Source organism: Hippocampus comes, unplaced genomic scaffold (genome assembly GCF_001891065.2).
Source record: "Hippocampus comes isolate QL1 unplaced genomic scaffold, H_comes_QL1_v1.1 scaffold159, whole genome shotgun sequence".
In the NCBI taxonomy this organism is placed as follows: domain Eukaryota; kingdom Metazoa; phylum Chordata; class Actinopteri; order Syngnathiformes; family Syngnathidae; genus Hippocampus; species Hippocampus comes.
Genome location: NW_017805742.1, coordinates 1,318,385 through 1,336,702, shown reverse-complemented (window position 1 = coordinate 1,336,702; position 18,318 = coordinate 1,318,385). Strand labels below are relative to the sequence as shown.

Below are 18,318 nucleotides of genomic sequence, written 5' to 3'. Positions count from 1 at the left end.
TTCATTGCCCTGGCAGAGGTCTGCTCTCTGATATGTGTGTCGTGAACAGTTATTGGTTGTCTTCCTCGCTGAACTCAATCACCGGATCTGCCGAGAGGATGTCTCCCAGAGCATGTGATAATTTATCAGCCTCCGGTCAGGAGCTACTTTGAGCCTCTTTGCACAGTGCGAGCGCAGAGCCAGCGAGAAAGCGCACACGGTCATGTGGTGGTTCTGGGCGATGGGGAGGAGCCCAGAGCCGTACGCAGGAGGATGAGGAGCGATGCACTCGCCCAATCGTCTTGTGCAAAGGCACATACACAGCAGAGAGTCCTGGGAAATGTCTCAAAGTCATTGATAAGCGGGAGCACCTCTCATAATGCTCCCTGTTGTCCTGCAGCAGGATGCTGACTGAAAGACGACAACGTTATTTCCTGCATCGTCATTACAACAAGAAGGCTCTCTCTATGTTTGAGGCCATTTTTGCTTTTAAGCACGGGGACACTTTTTACACTGTATTCCCGATAAAATGACATATCATGTAGAGTCGGTGATTCAGACACTGGGTATACCATACTGAAAGAAAAAGTACTTTCAGTTGCACATGATTAAAATGTGTTTAACTAATACATGAAAACACATTGCAAACTTTTTTTTCCCCATTGGCTGGAACAGATTAATGGCATTTCCATTCATTTCAGTGGGGAAACATAACTTGGAACCAATTCAAACTTGTTTCTCAAAGAACAACTGGTTTCACAGTATATGTTCCCTGGCGACTTATTTGTTCCAACGAGTCTGCCTCCGTCAAAGTAGATAGTTCTTTTATTATATAGCAATGGCGTCGTCGCTGTGATGTGGGCTCACATACACGCTGATGTGTGGCCACTCCACAATGCTGTGTGCATCCGTGTCTATGTGCCAAGGTTTTCCCTGCTACTTATTTGTTGGACCAAATCTTCCTCCTCTGTAATCTGGGTCTTGTGGTTCCATTTGTGGAAAAGGCGATTCTTTTGTGTTGGTTCCACAGAGTTGTCTGTGTCCATGTTTATGTTTCGGCAGATTTTTCCACAATTGTCCTTTTAATTTTGCTTTCAACCCTACTTTCACTTGACATTGTAATATACCACAAACAATGCTATTCCAAAAATGCGCCTTCCGCGATTTGTTGTTGACTCAATAAACACCCAGTGTACACTGTTTGGGAACTACACTATGTAGCTATGTCAGTATGGAGCTGATACCTAATTAATAGAGTCGCTCTAAACCCCTCTGTAATGATGTTGTTACAGAAGACACCGTCTATTTCCCATCATGCCTCACTCACCGCCGGTTTCTTTTTTTTTTTCCCCACCTCAGGAGTTCTTTGACCACGCAAAGAAGCTGTGGGACGATGAAGGGGTAAAGGCGTGCTTCGAGAGGTCCAACGAGTACCAACTGATCGACTGCGCACAATAGTGAGTTTGATACTTGTTTCTAGGTTCCACCGTTTGCAATATCTATTTTTTGAACGCCCTGTGAACATCGTCTGTTGTCTTTGTGTGGCGAAAAAGCCCCGCGTTGTGCGCCGTTGCTGCGTCACGTATGAATATGACAAGACTTGTGTTTGTTCTTGGTGGGGCAAGCAAGACAAGCGGCGGTCGAGCGTTTGTCCTCTGGAAAATTATGTGTTAGTGTGTGTTTGTGTGCATGCATCTGTGTGTGATATTTGCAAAGTCTGAGCTGGCCTACATAATATAAAGACACCCATCCCCCATTTACTGTAAATACCCCTCATCAGATACCTCATATGATACACCGGCAAAACCTAATACATTGCAATGTCGTCTGCCTTACAATATCAAGACCGTGAAATAATTTGGTCATGGGCGGTTCTAGCCGTTCAGTGTCTGTGCAGTTCCAGGAAGCAATTTTCATTTTGTAGTAATGACAGTCCACTTGCATTGGAGGCCAAGTGGGCAGTGACCCACAAGTTTCAGCAGGTGAGGAAAGGTATGTCAGTAGGCACTCTGTAAATGGGCTGGAGAGGAACAGTGTCCTAGTAAGTTAGTTCTCGAGTTAGTTCAAAGTGTTTGTGAAGCTTGCTTGCAAACTGTCATCGTATTTTTGACAGTTGGTTTAAAATGCACACTAGCGGTACCTTAATTGGAACAGGAGGCCGGACGTGCAATGTGAGCAGTCAAAGTATCTTTGACTTTGTCGCAGGCAATGACTTTTACAGTGTGTAATAAAATCCATTGAACAATTATCTACTATGAATTGCTAAATCCCAGTGGGACAAAAGCATATCGTATGTGGGTCATGATGTTTTTTTTTTTTTTTTTTCCTTAATTTTTTTGAAGGGCCCAGCACCTGCACAGACTGTTTTTTTTTTTCCTCCTTCAAACAGTTGTACAATCCCTGACGCTGTTTGGAAATGCTGATAATAAGTGAGGTGTGTGGCAAGGCCGCTGCTGATGTTTGGGTGGTTGTTGTAGTGCCCTCGCGTGACTGTCAAAAGAAGCCTTCTCCTTGTCGTCTGGATTGACTTGTCGGTGAGCATGAGGACATGCACACGCCAATTGTGTCCCCTCCCTATCCCAAAGGTTGGCTGCTTTTATCTGGTAGGGTTTGGTCAAAGGCACACTTAATCAGTGACTTACTTTTAGTGGATTTATGATGGAGGTCTTAGTGTCCAATTTGGATTTAATGCCTCTTTTTCAACATGTGTTTTCCAGTCTCATCGTGTTGGCATTTAAAGTACATGTTCCCATGTCAAAAATGAATGTGAGCAACTACACCAGTGTCACCATCAAGTGTACAATAAGAATGTTAAACATTTCATCGTGTTAGCGGTCCTGGACTAGTTCTTCACCCGTCATTGATTTGAATGAAGGTTGATGTCCGCTGATCAATTTAAGGGTTCCTGTGATTTAAATTGTATATTGTAGCATTTTTTTTTCTCTTGACGCTGCTGTGACCCACATTCAAATTGTGCGGAAACTCTGAATTGTGTCACTCAAAGCATGTCATGTAAATCCAGCCTAGGTCTCAGGAGGCTTTTGTTCTTTTTCTTTATCTTCTTCTTCTTCTTCTTATTCTTATTATTGTGATCATCCTTCTTCTCAAACACACCAGACTCTTTGAACATAAATTTGACTGTTGGTCAAGTCCTGGCCTGAGAGCAGGAATGAGAGGATGGGTCGGTCAGGTGGCGTTCACATGGCCTCACCAAGCTCCGCCTTAAAAGCACACGGTTCCTCTTTCTGTGCTTTCAGCCTTTCTATGTGCTCACAGGCCTCAACCAACGTAATCTTCCTGGAAAAAAAAAACCTTGTCCCTGTTCCAAGAGAAATTACAAAACTGCATTTCCCCTGGAATTTAAAAGGAGATGGAATATTCTTTCTTTTTACGATAATCGGCATTTTCAAGGGGAGATATGTGACTGTCATCGTTAAATGAATTCGAACTCATGAGTTATGAGGTAGTAATGGTTCAGTTGGTCAAACGTCTTCCCCAAAAATCATTTTCATGATATAAACATTAGGAAGTGTTCAAAAATCACGTTATGTATACAATCGCTCATTAATCACCGTCATGCGGGGATTAGTATCGTGCTGACTCCCTTTTGCCTGTTTCCTACACATTTTAAGAATTCTTCGTCCGGACGAGCTAAAATTCGGTCAGAAATCCGCAGGATTTTCTATAAGCAATCGCCATTAAGAGAGAGGATGATCAATGAATAACACAAAAATATCATACAATGTAAAAAAAAAAAAAGTTCTCATACAAGCAGAGACGATGATTTAAGATGCCGTAATTCCGTAATTCAGCGTTCTGTTACAACGCTGAAAAAAGGTGTCTCCTTTGCAAAATGGTGGGGTGAGCAGAAGCTCATTTGCATGAGGCAAGATCCCGAAAAAAGGAGTGTCAAAAGTATGCTTTAGTCGAAAATGATGTATTAATGTAGAAGAAAGAGTTTGTGGCATCCATCGGAAAACACGGCATGTTAAATTGAGTCTATTAGTTTATATGTAGCCGAATAGCATCTCTATTGAGTCAGTGCATGTGTGTATAAATAGGAAAGCTTGAATATTAATCTTAGATGGTAGCTGAATTAAGTTTCTGTTTCATCGCAGCCCCCCCCCACACACACACACACACGCGCACACACACAAACAAACAAAATCTTAAAACTTCCGCATGCAAATTTTTTCCAGAAGGCCTCAAGCTGGAACCAGAACCAGACTCTGGACAGGAAATAAGCCCGAGCCAAAGAGGCTGTTCCTATCGACGCTTTTGGAATCAATCGATGGGCCCTGTGCGTTGCACATTTATATGTTTTAACAGCACAGATATGTGTCTGCCAGTTGATTGATTGCCAGTTATTTTCGGATGCTGCCGAACTGGTTCCATTGCAGCGAGCTTTGGATGAGTCAAAGGCACAGAAAGTGATCACAAGGAATATTAACAGTGAAATAATACCAACAGTGTCATGCCAGACTGCTTTGATGCAGTCATACTTTTTTATTTGTTTAGTTTCTTCGTTTATTTGGCGAGGACCATGTACAGAACACATTAAATTCAACAATAGAGATGCTCTGTATCAGATTATAGCTTGGTAGCTAACTTCCCCATCTCTCTCTGTGGCGGGTAAAAAAGAAAATCAAGAATAGAAAAGTTAAGAGAGATTCGCAGTGGGAAACTATTTGCTGGTGTCAGGCCGAAACCTTCGATGTCACAATTTTCTAAATTTCATGGATGCTGATTGGTTGAGAATCAGGAAATGGGAGCTGAGCGCAGATATCAATTAGTTGTTAGTTATATAAGTGCTGTTTCTGACAAGTACTTTGCATGTGCGAAAAACTTCTGGCACTTGTCAACTACTTTTCAGGTCCAGGACCATCGGACTCTATTATTGATATCATGATAGCTTTGAAATTCACGGCGCACATTCAGTGGTGCCTTGAGATAAGAGTTTAAGTCATTCCAGGTAGGGATCGCGTATATGCTCCGCTTCAGAAAAAACGAAGACAAACTAATTGTGTGGCTTAGTACCAAATCCGCAGATCGGTGTTTGGAGGTTATCATTCTGAAACATGCTTTTAAAGTTTGGTCCAGGAGAGTCCAGGACAGACAAACGCGTCTGCGGCAGCGTCACAGGAAGTCAGGCCGTGTTCTGGTTGTCTTGGACCAGGCTGCGGCTGGTTCTCTTCGTGCCGGTCACGGGACCCCGCCACCAGCCCCCGGGTGTGTGGAAGGGGGTGGGGGCACTGATACAGTCATCTGGGGCAGTAAAATGCTAAGAATGGCCGCCATTGTCAGCCAGGCCCCGGCCCCTGGAGGGTCCAGCGAAACAGAGCTTTGCAAACAGTCTCAATCAGGAGCCTCTTCTCTTCACAGAAGAGCCCGAGAGAGCGATGTATTTATATACGCTGCCCCCCCCCACCCCCCGACAGCTAAAGTTGCTTTAGTTTAACGCTTTTTACAACATATATGTTTTAGCAAAGGTTGAGTTTTTAGAGGCCGTTTGTGAATGTCAAAATTGATGATTTCAAGGAAATTCCTGCAAAATAATGTGATCATTCAGTTCATTTTCAGAAAAGTGCAAAAAAAAAATCAACTATTAGAAAAAACAAATATTAAATGAAAAATACCAACATTTTTAATGCAAATATATTGTTTAAAAAAAGTTTATTTGTTTCAACTAGTCAATGATCGGGTCGATAAATATTTTCCATCCCGTTATTGAAAAATAGGACATTATTTCAAATTGAAAGTTCAGAAAATGCACAAACGTGATTTGATTTTGATTCAGTTACTGGTTTGGTCTATAACATGAAACAAATGCAGATGTTTGCAAATGTCTTATTTTGATTCAACACAAAGATTTCAGTATTTCAGTAGGCGGCAATTAAACGCAGATTTTTGCTATTGGCTGGCTGGCCCCCCTGTCTTCCGCAAATATTCGGGGTCCACTGTGGATTGGAAAGTAATACAAACTAGATGAAAAATAACTAGTACTAGAAACTATGAACAAAGATGAATACACAACTATTAGGGGAGTAAAAACAAACAGTGCAAAAAAATAAATACAATTCTATTGGGGGGAATACAAAAATGTTGACTAATTTCGACTGTTGAGTATCACAAACTGCGTTGTCACGGCTCCTTCTCTTAAACTCTCAATAAAAAAAAAACTTTAAAAAAAATAAATAAACATTAAAAATAAAGTATCCCTCGAGGCAAACATGCTCATCTATTTCTGTCTCATCCGCAACTAGAAACTGTCAATCGCGGCAAAATCTTTTGATTAGTTACACTTTAGCGCCTGCTCCGGACATGTGTTGCTTTGAGTCACATTCTGCAAAAGGCCCCGCCTTTTCTGTGCTGCCTTTGGCTCACACCCTCCTCACTTAGATAGTAGATTGAAAGATCTTAAGTCGTAAATGTGTCGACACACATCCTAAAATGTGAACTGTTTTTGAAAGATCTCTAATAATCAAGATGATTTCCAAATGTCCTTAGCCGGAATCAGATGACACTGTTGTCAGCTGACTGATGCTGTATCAAAGGCGCATTATTTGTGTGCGTGTGCGTGCGTGTGTGTGTGTACGTGTGTTAATACCAACTCCACAACGTGATCTGCTGGAAGCTCAGTGATACTCCCATCTTCACAAACCACTGTCCTTAAGGTTGTTACATCTCCCCGCGGGACTCCCACTCCCCTCCGCTCATTTGCGCTCTCTGGCCGACTCGTCTCTCCCATCGTGTTTGCAGGACATTGCATAATGCCGCTTGGTGGAATCTCTTCAGAATATTCTAGCCTGATTTGAAAGGAAACCCTGTGAACATTTCCCATCAAGATTATAGGGAGCTAAATGACTGCTATTTTAGAGGGAATGGCTAGTGGGATTGTTTAGGGTTAGTCAAATCGTAAGGGTTAGAGCAGTGGTTCTTAACCTGGGTCGGATCGAACCCTCAGGGTTCGGTGAACCGGTCTCAGGGGTTCAACAGAGCCTCTGCCGTGGAGGTTAAGACATACCCAACTCAACATGTCGATTCGTTTTGACACGCCTGCTTGGCCATCGCTGGCTGCAGATGATCACCTTACATTGCTTGTCCAATCAGTGCTGCGGGAAATTGAGTTTGCTCAGTAGTCAACGTCGTGATAGTACGTCGTAAAATTTAAAACAACAAATGTATTGAAATTTTATTTACTTTTTTCTGTTTTCATAAATGTTTTTTTAATGTATTGAATTTGTAAAAAGTCATATATTTGTTTTTCACTCATGAAGGGTTCGGTGAATGTGCATATGAACTGGTTGGGTTCGGTACCTGTAACAAGGTTAAGAACCACTGGGTTAGAGGGTTTAAAAAAAACTGGAAAAAATACTACTGGTAAATATTCAACAAAAATACACGCATATTCAATGAAAAGTACACAAATATTAGCGAGGTTTACACAAATGTTCGTGTCGGAATATTAGGAAAAAAACAAAATATGAAAATGAGTTGAGAAACTACAAAAGCATTGGGAAATAATTAATATTTTGCAAACAATGAAAAATGTGAATAAAATAATACACAAATACGCGGGAATATATTAGATGAAACACACAAATACTTGACAAAATGTACAAAAAAAACTTTAGGAAGTTATTCAACATGTTGAATGAAAAGAACAAAAATGATCCCAGGATTAAAGGTAAAATTGACTCCCATCGCACTGGATTCCCCAACAAATGTCAGTTTCTAATGCACATCCGTATTACATACTTTATTCATCCTACAAGGAATCTCGTAATATAAATTTCTGTTTTAAAAAAATCTTTTATTTTTGCCTAATCAACAATTTCCCTTTTAATGTAGTTTTAATGTTGTCATTGTCATTATTGTAATCACATTACGCTTGCGAAAGACCACGCACAGAAAGAAGAAGAAAGAAAGTGCAAACAAAAAAAAAAGTTCAAATTCCAACTTGTGCAAACACTGAAACAGTTCCACGTGTATCATGTCTCTCGCCGTACTTTATGGGTGTGTCTTGCTTTGAAGCATCGAAAGCCTCGGGCCACGCAACATGTCACAAGATTAGCCGCTGTGTGTATCTCACAGGTCGTCATGGCAACGTGTCCATCTCGATTTGCTTGGTCACGTTTACGTGACTTGTTCGTCATCCCATGCTAGTTTTAGTTATGTGACTTGGCATTCATTCCATTGTTTTAGTAGTCATCTAGTTGTAGTCCTTATCGTTGTGCACACGCAGTTAAGAACAAAAAAAGAAATCAGAGGAAAAAAAAATCACAAATATTGAACAAGCCTCAGAAACCATTGGAAGAAAATCGCTCGCCTAATATCATAAATGCTAAAGTCATATTTTAAATTACTGTCATAGTATCAATACAAATGACCACTGCTAAAAAATTTTGGGTATGGTCATCCGCAAAGATTGAATCGAGGAAACTATTCTCGTATTTTAACTAAACCTAATGAACAAAAATATTGGGATTTTTTTTTTTTGGTATTGCATAAAAATACACAAATATTACAAAAGAAATACAAAACTAAAATACACCAAGAATGCGAACAATATCATGACAAAAAAAAGATTACAGACTATGATGATACAAGACAAAATATTACAAAATTGCAATGCAAAGTACTTGACAAAAATGCAAAACTCTAAAAAAAAATTAAAAACATTTACAAAAAATATGGAATTTCTACAAAAGATATAGATAAGTATTAAAAACATACTAAAATATGAGACCCTAGCGCACACACACACACACACACACACACACACACACACACACACACACAGAAATTAGAAAATAAATACTTCAACATTAGGAAAAAATACAAACACATAAGACAGAATCTCCTCATTTGAAAATAAATTTTGAAAAATGTTCGGAAAAAACAAAACAGTGCAATTAAAAATACATAAATATTAGAAAAATATGAAAATAATACATAAGTCATATGGAAAAAATGACATACCCAAATGATAAAAAAATTTCAACCAAACTACTATTCTGTAAAAGGAGAAATCCATGTAAAAATATTTGAAAAATATGAAAATAATAGAAACGCAACCCTCGTGAGCATAAGCGATTCGCATAATGGATGAATGCATGGATAGATAAAAACATGAAATTATTAGTAAAGAAATGCAGGATTATTTGACAGAAATGTCAAAACCTTTGAAAATAAATTCCCCACCCCCAAAATCTGTTCATTCATCCATTTTCTATATTACGTAGCTTTACTGTGTAGTAACTATCACAGATATTAAATGAAAACTATGAAACAAAACAAAAAAATCCGCAAAGAAGATTGACTGTCACTTTTCCTGTGACATCGCCGTGACCTTTTTTCCATCCCTTGCCGGTTTCCTCCACCTCATCGTGAACACGAGCTGTTGTGGGGTTGAAAAACATTTATGTTAAAGCCAAAGAGAGCCGAGCTATAAATAGAACTTTATTTTGGGGTTAAATGTGCTTCCATTTTAAAGGACAGAGAGGAGGGAGTGAGGCATGTGGTGAATGGCGCTTTTTGGCGGTGTGTGCCGACTACACACACACACACACACACACACACACACACACACACACACACACACACACACACACACACACAAACACACGGTGCTTTTGACCGGGAGTTACAGCACAGACCGCTGGAGGACAGCAGCAGTGGCGCTGCTCGGAGAGATCCCCTCCCCTTTCACCACTGCCCCCCCACTCCTTCCCTCCTCCCCTTTAGAGCTTATGTAAACTAGCAGTGGAGCCAGGGCAAGCGGAGGCTATTTTTAGCAGCAGCAGCAGTACTGCAGAGCAGAAACTGGCAGCGGGTCACGTGTGCGCAGCCGAATCAAAGGGAGTATCCCGGCAATGCGCTGTAAACAAAGGGAAGGTCAGTAGCAGAAGGTGAGACACAAAACGCTTCTGTGTGAGTTTGATGTTTGATGGTGTGCGTATGCCCTCAACCATACCTGCTCAACTCCGCATTTTATGATAGTAAACACATCGCAAGTGTAGGAATATCATCCTGTTGGAACATACTCTCAGTTGCAAAAATCCCCCCCCCCCCCAAAAAAAAACACCCCCCCCCCCCCCAAAAAAAAATTGCCCTCACTCCCCATTTTGAAGATGATCATCAAAGAATGGCTAGAAAATGCCAGAACAGGGGTCACCAATGTAGCCCCCAAGGATCACATGAGTGGCCCACGGGCCTATTAAATATTGCTCACCCATGATGGGGCATGATGCTTTTCTAAAAATGTTGTATTATTGATTCTTTTAAAATACAAACAACGGGATCAATTTATAGAAATAGTGTTGCATGCAGTATTGGAATTTACAGTTTTCCTCATTTTTGTGAGAAATCATTATAATGTGTCTTCACATAAAAATTGTCATTCATTATTAATTAATAACTGCCATGAAAATATATTTTTAGAATTGATTATCCTTTCGATTATTCTGTTTTAATCGCACTGACGTCGGTTATGAGGCAGGTACTATTGTCGGTCAATTTTTGTGGTCGACTTAGCCTAGTTAGACAAATCTTTTTTTCCCAGCCCAAATAATAATCTACAATAAAAATAATGATCACTGATTCTATAAACATAATTTAAAACTCGTTTGGATGGCTCGTTATTTTTCGAACTTTCTAGGTTACATCATAAAGGAGTTTTGGGGATAGGGATCAGGACTATATTTCCTGGCTTTAAATGATGTGGATTAGACATAAAGTTTGAATTTGGCACTTGCTTGGAGTTGAATCATGAAGAAGAAAAACCCAAAATGTGAATAAAATTTATTATAAAAAGAAAGGAAGAAAAATAACCATGAATATGTGGATCCGCAGGTGGCGAACTGCAAATATGCAGGGGTTATTGTATAGTTTTAAGTTTGCCCAGCACACATGTGTCTTGACTGCGCAAACTGCATTGACTATATATGGAAACGCGCTGCCAGAAACACTCGACTCACATTCAGTCTGACCGCAGCATACGAAAGCTTCTTCAGACTTCATATGGGACTCATTTGGACAAATTCCCTTGTCGGAGTTTGAATTCATCCAGTATGGGCTGCTTCAAGCTGAACGTTGGGTTCTTGACACTTCTTTTGAGCGTCGTGTTATGGTAGACCACCCAAGTGTTTGTCATGATAGACATGCCCTTTGACACTGGTGTCCGGGGCGCATATTATTTATTTATTTATTTATTTATTTATTTTAATTTGGGGCGGGGTGGCAATGACTTTTGATGTGTCATGGTTAGACCTATAAAACACATTTTCAGCAGGAGACTTAATTTAGTGTTCCCCATCTGTCTGGGAGAGTGCGTGCACACACGCATGCCACGAGAGATTATGGGCGGTGCCGCGAGAAATATCCGATTTGAAATAAAATCGTGTTTTTCAGTAAAAGGGATGGTTGTTGGGTGGGAGTTGATTCATCGATTAAAAAAAAAAAAAAATCACCAGATGATTCGATTATTAAAATAATCACTAGTTGCAGCCCTACTCAGAAATATATCTTTTTTCATCTATCTATTCCAGTGACATAGGGTGACAGGTTGAACAATTGAATTCCAAGGGGGTTTTCAACTCCACACATCCAAATTTACTGTTTTTAAAAGATGTCATTTGCTGTAAAACTTATAACCTAGCGCAAATGGAACATTATACCGTGTTGCAAATTGTACCAATAAATAGATTATCACTAGCCAACACCAGCCTACACTTGCCAAATAGTCTACTTTGGTCATGTTTATGGCGATTTATTTGTCGAAAGAAGAATGATAAACACCGATTTCGAGGAATTAAGCATATCACCATACTGCCTACCACCCATTGATATGTTATTGTGCTTGCTGTTAGCATCGTCCAGCAGGCCACACCCGGGCGAGTGCAAAAAATAAAATAAATTAAACAGAGTAAAAAGGTCGCACTTTCCGTTCAGACTCCTTTAGTCAACTCAACTTTAACCTCCTGCAGAATGTGGTCCGAGCAGGTCACAACGGGCTATTTATGGAAAGCTTTTATATCTTCTCAGTCTCTGGGGTTGTTTGCATAGACAGCTTGAGCTGAGTGTGCGGGAGGGTGGGGGCTACTCACAAATGTGAACACTTAAGTTTCAGTTATGTATTAACGCTCGTCAAGTTGGATTTCGGAGAAGTGTTGTCGCGGTTGGTCACATGGTGATTGTACAATTTCCACGACGCTCGGGTGAATTTCTGGTGCATTGGAAATTCAGCCATCTGAACTCATACCCAAAGGGCTAGCTTTGTTGTTAGCATTAGCGATCTGAGTGCACAGGCAGCTGAAATGTGATCTTCTAGTCGAGTTTTGACAGTCGGCCGTTGGAAACGCACACTTGTGACACCTACACGACTTGAGTGGAACGACATTAACAAAGTGTGGGCCGTCGAGTCAACCAACCGTGCAGTGTGCATGTTAATTGTTGTATTCCACATCCAGTTAAGCTGCGCTCGATCCAGTTAAATTGTTGCGGTGTCACTTCATTATTCCACCGCCGTTATCCCGTTAATCACTCGCACATCAAATCACCTCTTTGCCTTGTCCACATGATCAGCTGGGATTAACAGGAAGCTACTTTTAATCATTTGTGACCTATTCTAATGAAATGAAATATTTTGTAAGCATTTATGAGCTAATCTCCTGTTTGTGTGATGTATATTTTCATCAACACAGCTACTTGTAACAGCGGGTGTTACCGTGGGCCGGGCCTGTCTCACGGGACCCTTGTTAACTGCTCCATGACAGGCAACATCCTTATCAATTATCCCCCTCGCTTCAGCTCTCAACTTGCATAACCCCTCGCGTGTTGAATTTATCGCGAGTGACACGTCGGCTGTCCCAGTCTGTCGGCACGGGGCCGCTGCGACGTACGCGCCCACCTGCGTCCCTCTTCCACGCGGCAAAAGACAACTCCAGTGAAACATATATATTTTTCTAGTTATTTTTTTAGTTTTAAACTTTAAAATAGGTAAAAAAAATAGACCTGAATTGGGGAAAATATATTGTGCCTTCATGATACACGAAAATAAATCAAACATAAATGAACACAAAAGATTTGCTGCAAAAATAAATATTTATCAGTTTGGGGAAACCCTGTTATAAAATGGTTAGATGCGTCCCAGCCATAGTTTAATTTTGATGATAAAAATCCTTCGGACACACTGCAAAACGTCGCAGTGCCGCCGCTGAGCCTCTTTGAACACTTTTGCTAACCAAAACAGTGGCACATGCCTGTGCTTATAAACAGTCTCTCACGTGGAGGATTACCACATCTTCCTTATATTCAGTTTCGCTTGACATACAATGTTCTATACCATGCATATTGCTTGAAATTATTCTCAAAAATCTTTGACGACTTTGTGGAGATATTACCCATTATCCAGTCTGCTCTTAACGTGACATTTAATTACCCCTCCTTGAATATTGTGGGTCAATTTGACCCATTTTTAAGTGTCATTTTGCACCCAAAAAGAATGCTACCAATTGCTGACGTGCCTCCACCATAAATCAGCATAAGTCACACTGACCCTTGAACATTTTTCCTGTACCAAGCATAACGGTTGTTTAGCACCGTATAGTTCATATCTGACTTACCGGTAGTTGGTGATTTAAAATGATCGGTCCTGCTCAGTTCCGACCTGCGAACGGCAGGATGCAATCGAAGCGGCCCGGCGAGAAGATAGAGAAAGGTGAGTGGTATGGACCGACTGGGGTTGCCATGGGAACCCAGCTGCTGAAAGCAGGCAGCCTCAGTGTGCTGGTGCTGCTTTGGCGGCGTGACAGTAACTATGCCTCCCGCAGGCCACCAGGCGCAATAGCACCCACTCCTGAGAATCCTCACACTTAGACAGAACCACAACAAGAGATGCACTGCATGTATTTTAGACATTCGTTGTGTCTCTTGTGTCTTATTCAACAACTGGACACTCACCAATCAGATTATATTCTGGCATGCCAAAAATTGAACTGGCTGATTGCGTGAAAATCGGAATTTCTCACATCTCAAAGTTTCAACAAGAGATCGTGGACAATGATTTGATTCACTTCTGAAGTGCCGGAAATTCAACTGATGGGTCACATTGCAAATGGCTACATTTTTGGCATGATTTCCACGTTTTTCCTTCACTGCGCAAACTGGGCGATCAGCCGTCGAAACTCGTGTTAGTTACAGAGAGTGTTGTTCGGGTTGGTTTTAGCATAAGCCTTCCAAGTCCATTAGCGGCTATACCAGCTAAGGTGTTAGTCACTGCTTGTTCCCAACTTTCGATTTCTGGCAGAGAGAGAAAAATCTCAGTGTCGACAGGTCGCCACTCAACATCCAAACAAAACGGACTATCGGAGCTGTATCAAAACTCTCACCCGATGGTTCTGGCGGCGCTATTTTTACATACTTTTCTGTTTCCGCTACATCCATGGTCGAAAGGGGGCGCATTGATTTTATTTTAGTTACAATATTTATATATTTATGTTTTGTTTTGTTCTACACAATTCTGTTTGCCTCCATTTTAAGATGGACATTGAGCAGCGACATGCTACTAGCATGTACTACCTCTCAGCATGGCCACGAGAAAGGCCGAAACACGGCCGCCTTGACATAGAACAGCCACTTTTTGTTTACACCAGATTTGGTTTGACTTTCAGGAGTGTCTCCGTTCTGCTGTTCCTATATTTAGGACGGGTCCACAGAGCCGCTGATTGATTGGTCTCATTCGGCGATCCATCTCGTCCGTACGGCGTTCTTGTTCCTGTTTGGATGGATAGCCTGAGATCTTTCTGTTGGCTGACCGACAAGACACTGGGATGACTGTAGATTACTTTCACGTAGTTGACATTATCTTATCTCTAATCTAGCATATTGACGTAATTTTTTAGGCTTGATATATCTTTTATATAGTTACTTCACATTTCATCGTCTATGCTTTTGCTATAGTTTTGGATTCACCACCGATGTTTTATTTATTTTTTCGTTAACTGTGAATTGCCTTTTAGGGTGTGGGGGGGCACAGTGGTGTCCGTCGTCATATATATTGCACATGCGGTGGTGTATTTCAATTTGCGATAGACCGATATGTATTTTTCAGGGCCGATACCTAGCCAACCATCAACTTCTTTCCGCTTCTATGGATAAACTTACAGATACATCAACACTGCAGTAGGTGCAAAAAAAAAAAATCTGACTTGTCACTTAACTTAGTAAGCAGTATACTTCCTGGTTTGTGAACTTAAAAGGTACATCAACACTATGAGGGCCTAAATGGTGCAGCGAAATCAACAGCAGAAAAAAGTCTGAATGATGTCGCCTGAAGCAGCTAGCCTCAGTTGAGTTGGCTACTTCTTGGTTCATGAAAGATAATGTGAATGTACAAGTTCCATAAGCGCCACAGTAGGATCACAGTCACACGGATTAATTTCTGCTCTGCCAAAAAGTCAACTGACATGTTGTGCAATAATCATTTAAATTTGGAGCGTTTCGCTCATTTCAAATGAAACAAAGCTAGAAGGTTTGGTGACTTTTTCTGGCATCGGGCAAAATAGCCGATCAGCTTTTTAAACTGATGTTGCAAAGGGTATTGTTGGCTTTGTTTTTAGTTTTAGCAGTCCAAAAATGCAAGGGAAGTTCTTAAACCAAAAAACTGAATCCAAAGATGCCCAAAGCCTTCTTTCTGCCTTGATTGGTGGAACGGACAACTACCTTTGGGGGGGGGACATGTTTACAGCCGACAGTAATGTTTGTTGTCTCAATACAATCAACGCTTACAATGAAAGTCATTGTGAAAATATGGTTATCAGTACTTTTTTCCACCTCGAATTAAACTATTTTTTTTATAACGCTTGAATGGGTACATTTGCGAATACTGTATTTTGATACTGATTTTTTTTTTTTTTTTTTTTTTTTTTTTTTATTTGTTTTAAGGGTTTAAGCATTGGTTCCTGTTAAAATAGATATACACGACAAAAAGGAAGCTCTCTTCCTGTCCGTGTGATGGTGCTGCTGGCGCGTGCGGCCCTGACCAGCGGGTCGCATACAGGCTGGAGTTAAAAAGTACATAATGCTGCCAGCCCGGGCAGTTCAAAATATGGAAACTATTGATCGGGCCTGCGGACCGCGCTGCTAATTAAAGATGTTGTGCTATTTGTAAAAAGTCAAGCCAATTATCAAATGAACACATGAGTGTTGCAGTGGTTGGATTTGTTTCTAGTGGCGATCACTTTATTTGTTGAGTACAAGTGCCTTGTTTTACCGTGATCCAAGACGCAAGACCCTGAGGCTTCCCCCTCCCCCCCTCCCTTTTTGGGGGGCGGGGGGACTAGATGGGTGGCAACATGTGACCTGGACCGCATGGGGCCCGAGGCGCCCACCGCATCAAATGTCCCTGTCTGTATTTTGCCATCTCTCATACTCTGTTCTCTGTAGCGAAAAAAAACAGCGAGGGATTCAATTGTCTCATTTATAAACACAGACAAGCAAATATGATCCTGTATATAATTGGAAAGTCAATGATTAATTCTAAAGAGGAACCTTTTACAACAAACATAGCAGCACTTGTTGGCGTCCAACTTGTTATTCCACACCCAAAGTTAATTCATATATTGCAAACCACCAAGGTGTTTAATGTAATGTTTTGACTGGATCTGAATCCTTGACCCTCATTGCCTTTTTCTGGTTGCTGTATGTCTCCGCCATACTAACTACACCAGTGGTGTCACATGACAGTCACAAAGCACTCGGTAATTATACCATTGTTCAACCGTGCAGGGAAAAGGCGGACTAAAATACTCCCATGCTGATGCCTCAGTGCGCCAACCACAATAATACAGGAACATACCACAGGAAACGGTCCCGAGCGGATCGACTCGATCAAAACTTCCATCCATGATCACGCGTGGCGTTTATAAATCTCGCGAGACTCCAACTCAGTAACGATGAACTCCATAAGTGTTCTTTAAAGGGAAAAAATGTAAGTGTAGAACACACTACAACAATACTATATCAATTATAAAATATGACATACGCTAATTCATAGATTATGTCGACGCACGAAAAGTGCTCCTACCACAGCTTGAGACAGACTTGTGATCAATATTGGATAAAAATAGACCTTTTGTTTACACCGGAAAAGTCTGGAGTTTAGCTCATGGAAATTGGTAGCAAAAACGAAAATGTTACATCTATAGTTTTGTTCAGTGTAAATTTAATCGGTGGAAAACAGATTTATAAATTGGATGTATTCTTAAAAAAACAAACAAAAAAAAGAACTAAAATAAACGATAGCAATTTGTGTACACACACATATTTGCATATATATAATGGATTTTTTTTAATCATAATTTGGAGGTTTCTGTAGGATGATGAAGTGAGCAAGCAAAAATATTTTTAAAAAGTCATATATATGTAAATATGCAATAAGTACTGTAACTCTCAATGATGTAGCTCTTGTGCTGGCGAATTAAGTGTCCACTGATATCGCTGCTTTGTGTTGCTGCTCTGTTTATAATCGTTCTAATATTATAATGAGAGTTGAATGTTCCGAACTGTAATTGTATTGTCTGAGTCTTGCCTGGTGGTCACCAAACCGGGTTGGGTCCTGCCTTGTGTCCTGAGCTAGGATGTTGATGCTACATCCGATGCTATCTCTCACACACACACACACACACACACACACACACACACACACACACACACACACACTCTGCCTTATGTAATCTCTCCAGCTAGTGGGGAAGTTGAGACCAAAAATAGCTCTGGCTGAGCAGACCTGCCCCCTTGTGGACACAACCCACCTCTGCACACCCTCCCCTCTGTCAGCTATCACGGCTTGGAGCTAAAATGCATGACTGGGAGAAAAAAAACGGGGCTGAGAGGACTTGGTAGTTTGATTTTAACAATAAGTGGACGGTATTGACTGCAAAGATGCCATAAATGCTGCTCATTTGACTTGTGCCACGTTGTCTTTGATGTTTCCAAAACTTTCATTGAGAGCAAATTATTTTTAAGCTTTCTCCATGTTTCCGACAACTCGTATGGCCGACTCATGGACAATGTACAATTGTTTTAAAAGTTTACGCAAATGTGGACCTTAGGCACAAGCCTATTTTGTTTCTGATGATGACTATATATATATATTTTTTTCAGGTCTATATTATCCTCGGCGTTAACAAAAAGCGGTCATGTTTTTGAAGACATAAACGCTAAGCGCTTTGTTGCAGGTGCAGCTGTTGTGAAAGCAATCGATCAATAAAGTCTCGTTTTGAAGTTAAATTGCTTGATATTTACATAAACTTGTATGGTATGCTTGTTGAATACATT

At 40.7% G+C, this 18,318-nt stretch overlaps 1 protein-coding gene across 3 annotated transcripts in view; it reads left to right on the top strand.

The window, feature by feature from the left end:
- The window catches only part of LOC109524101 (guanine nucleotide binding protein (G protein), alpha activating activity polypeptide, olfactory type), a 42,214-nt gene that overhangs the window by 19,472 nt on the left and 4,424 nt on the right, over positions 1 to 18,318 (top strand). For all 3 annotated transcript variants that reach the window (XM_019883709.1, XM_019883710.1, XM_019883711.1), the window contains exon 5: positions 1,339 to 1,436. In XM_019883709.1, the coding sequence (XP_019739268.1) occupies positions 1,339 to 1,436 (98 nt within the window). The remainder of the gene's footprint in view (positions 1 to 1,338; positions 1,437 to 18,318) is intronic.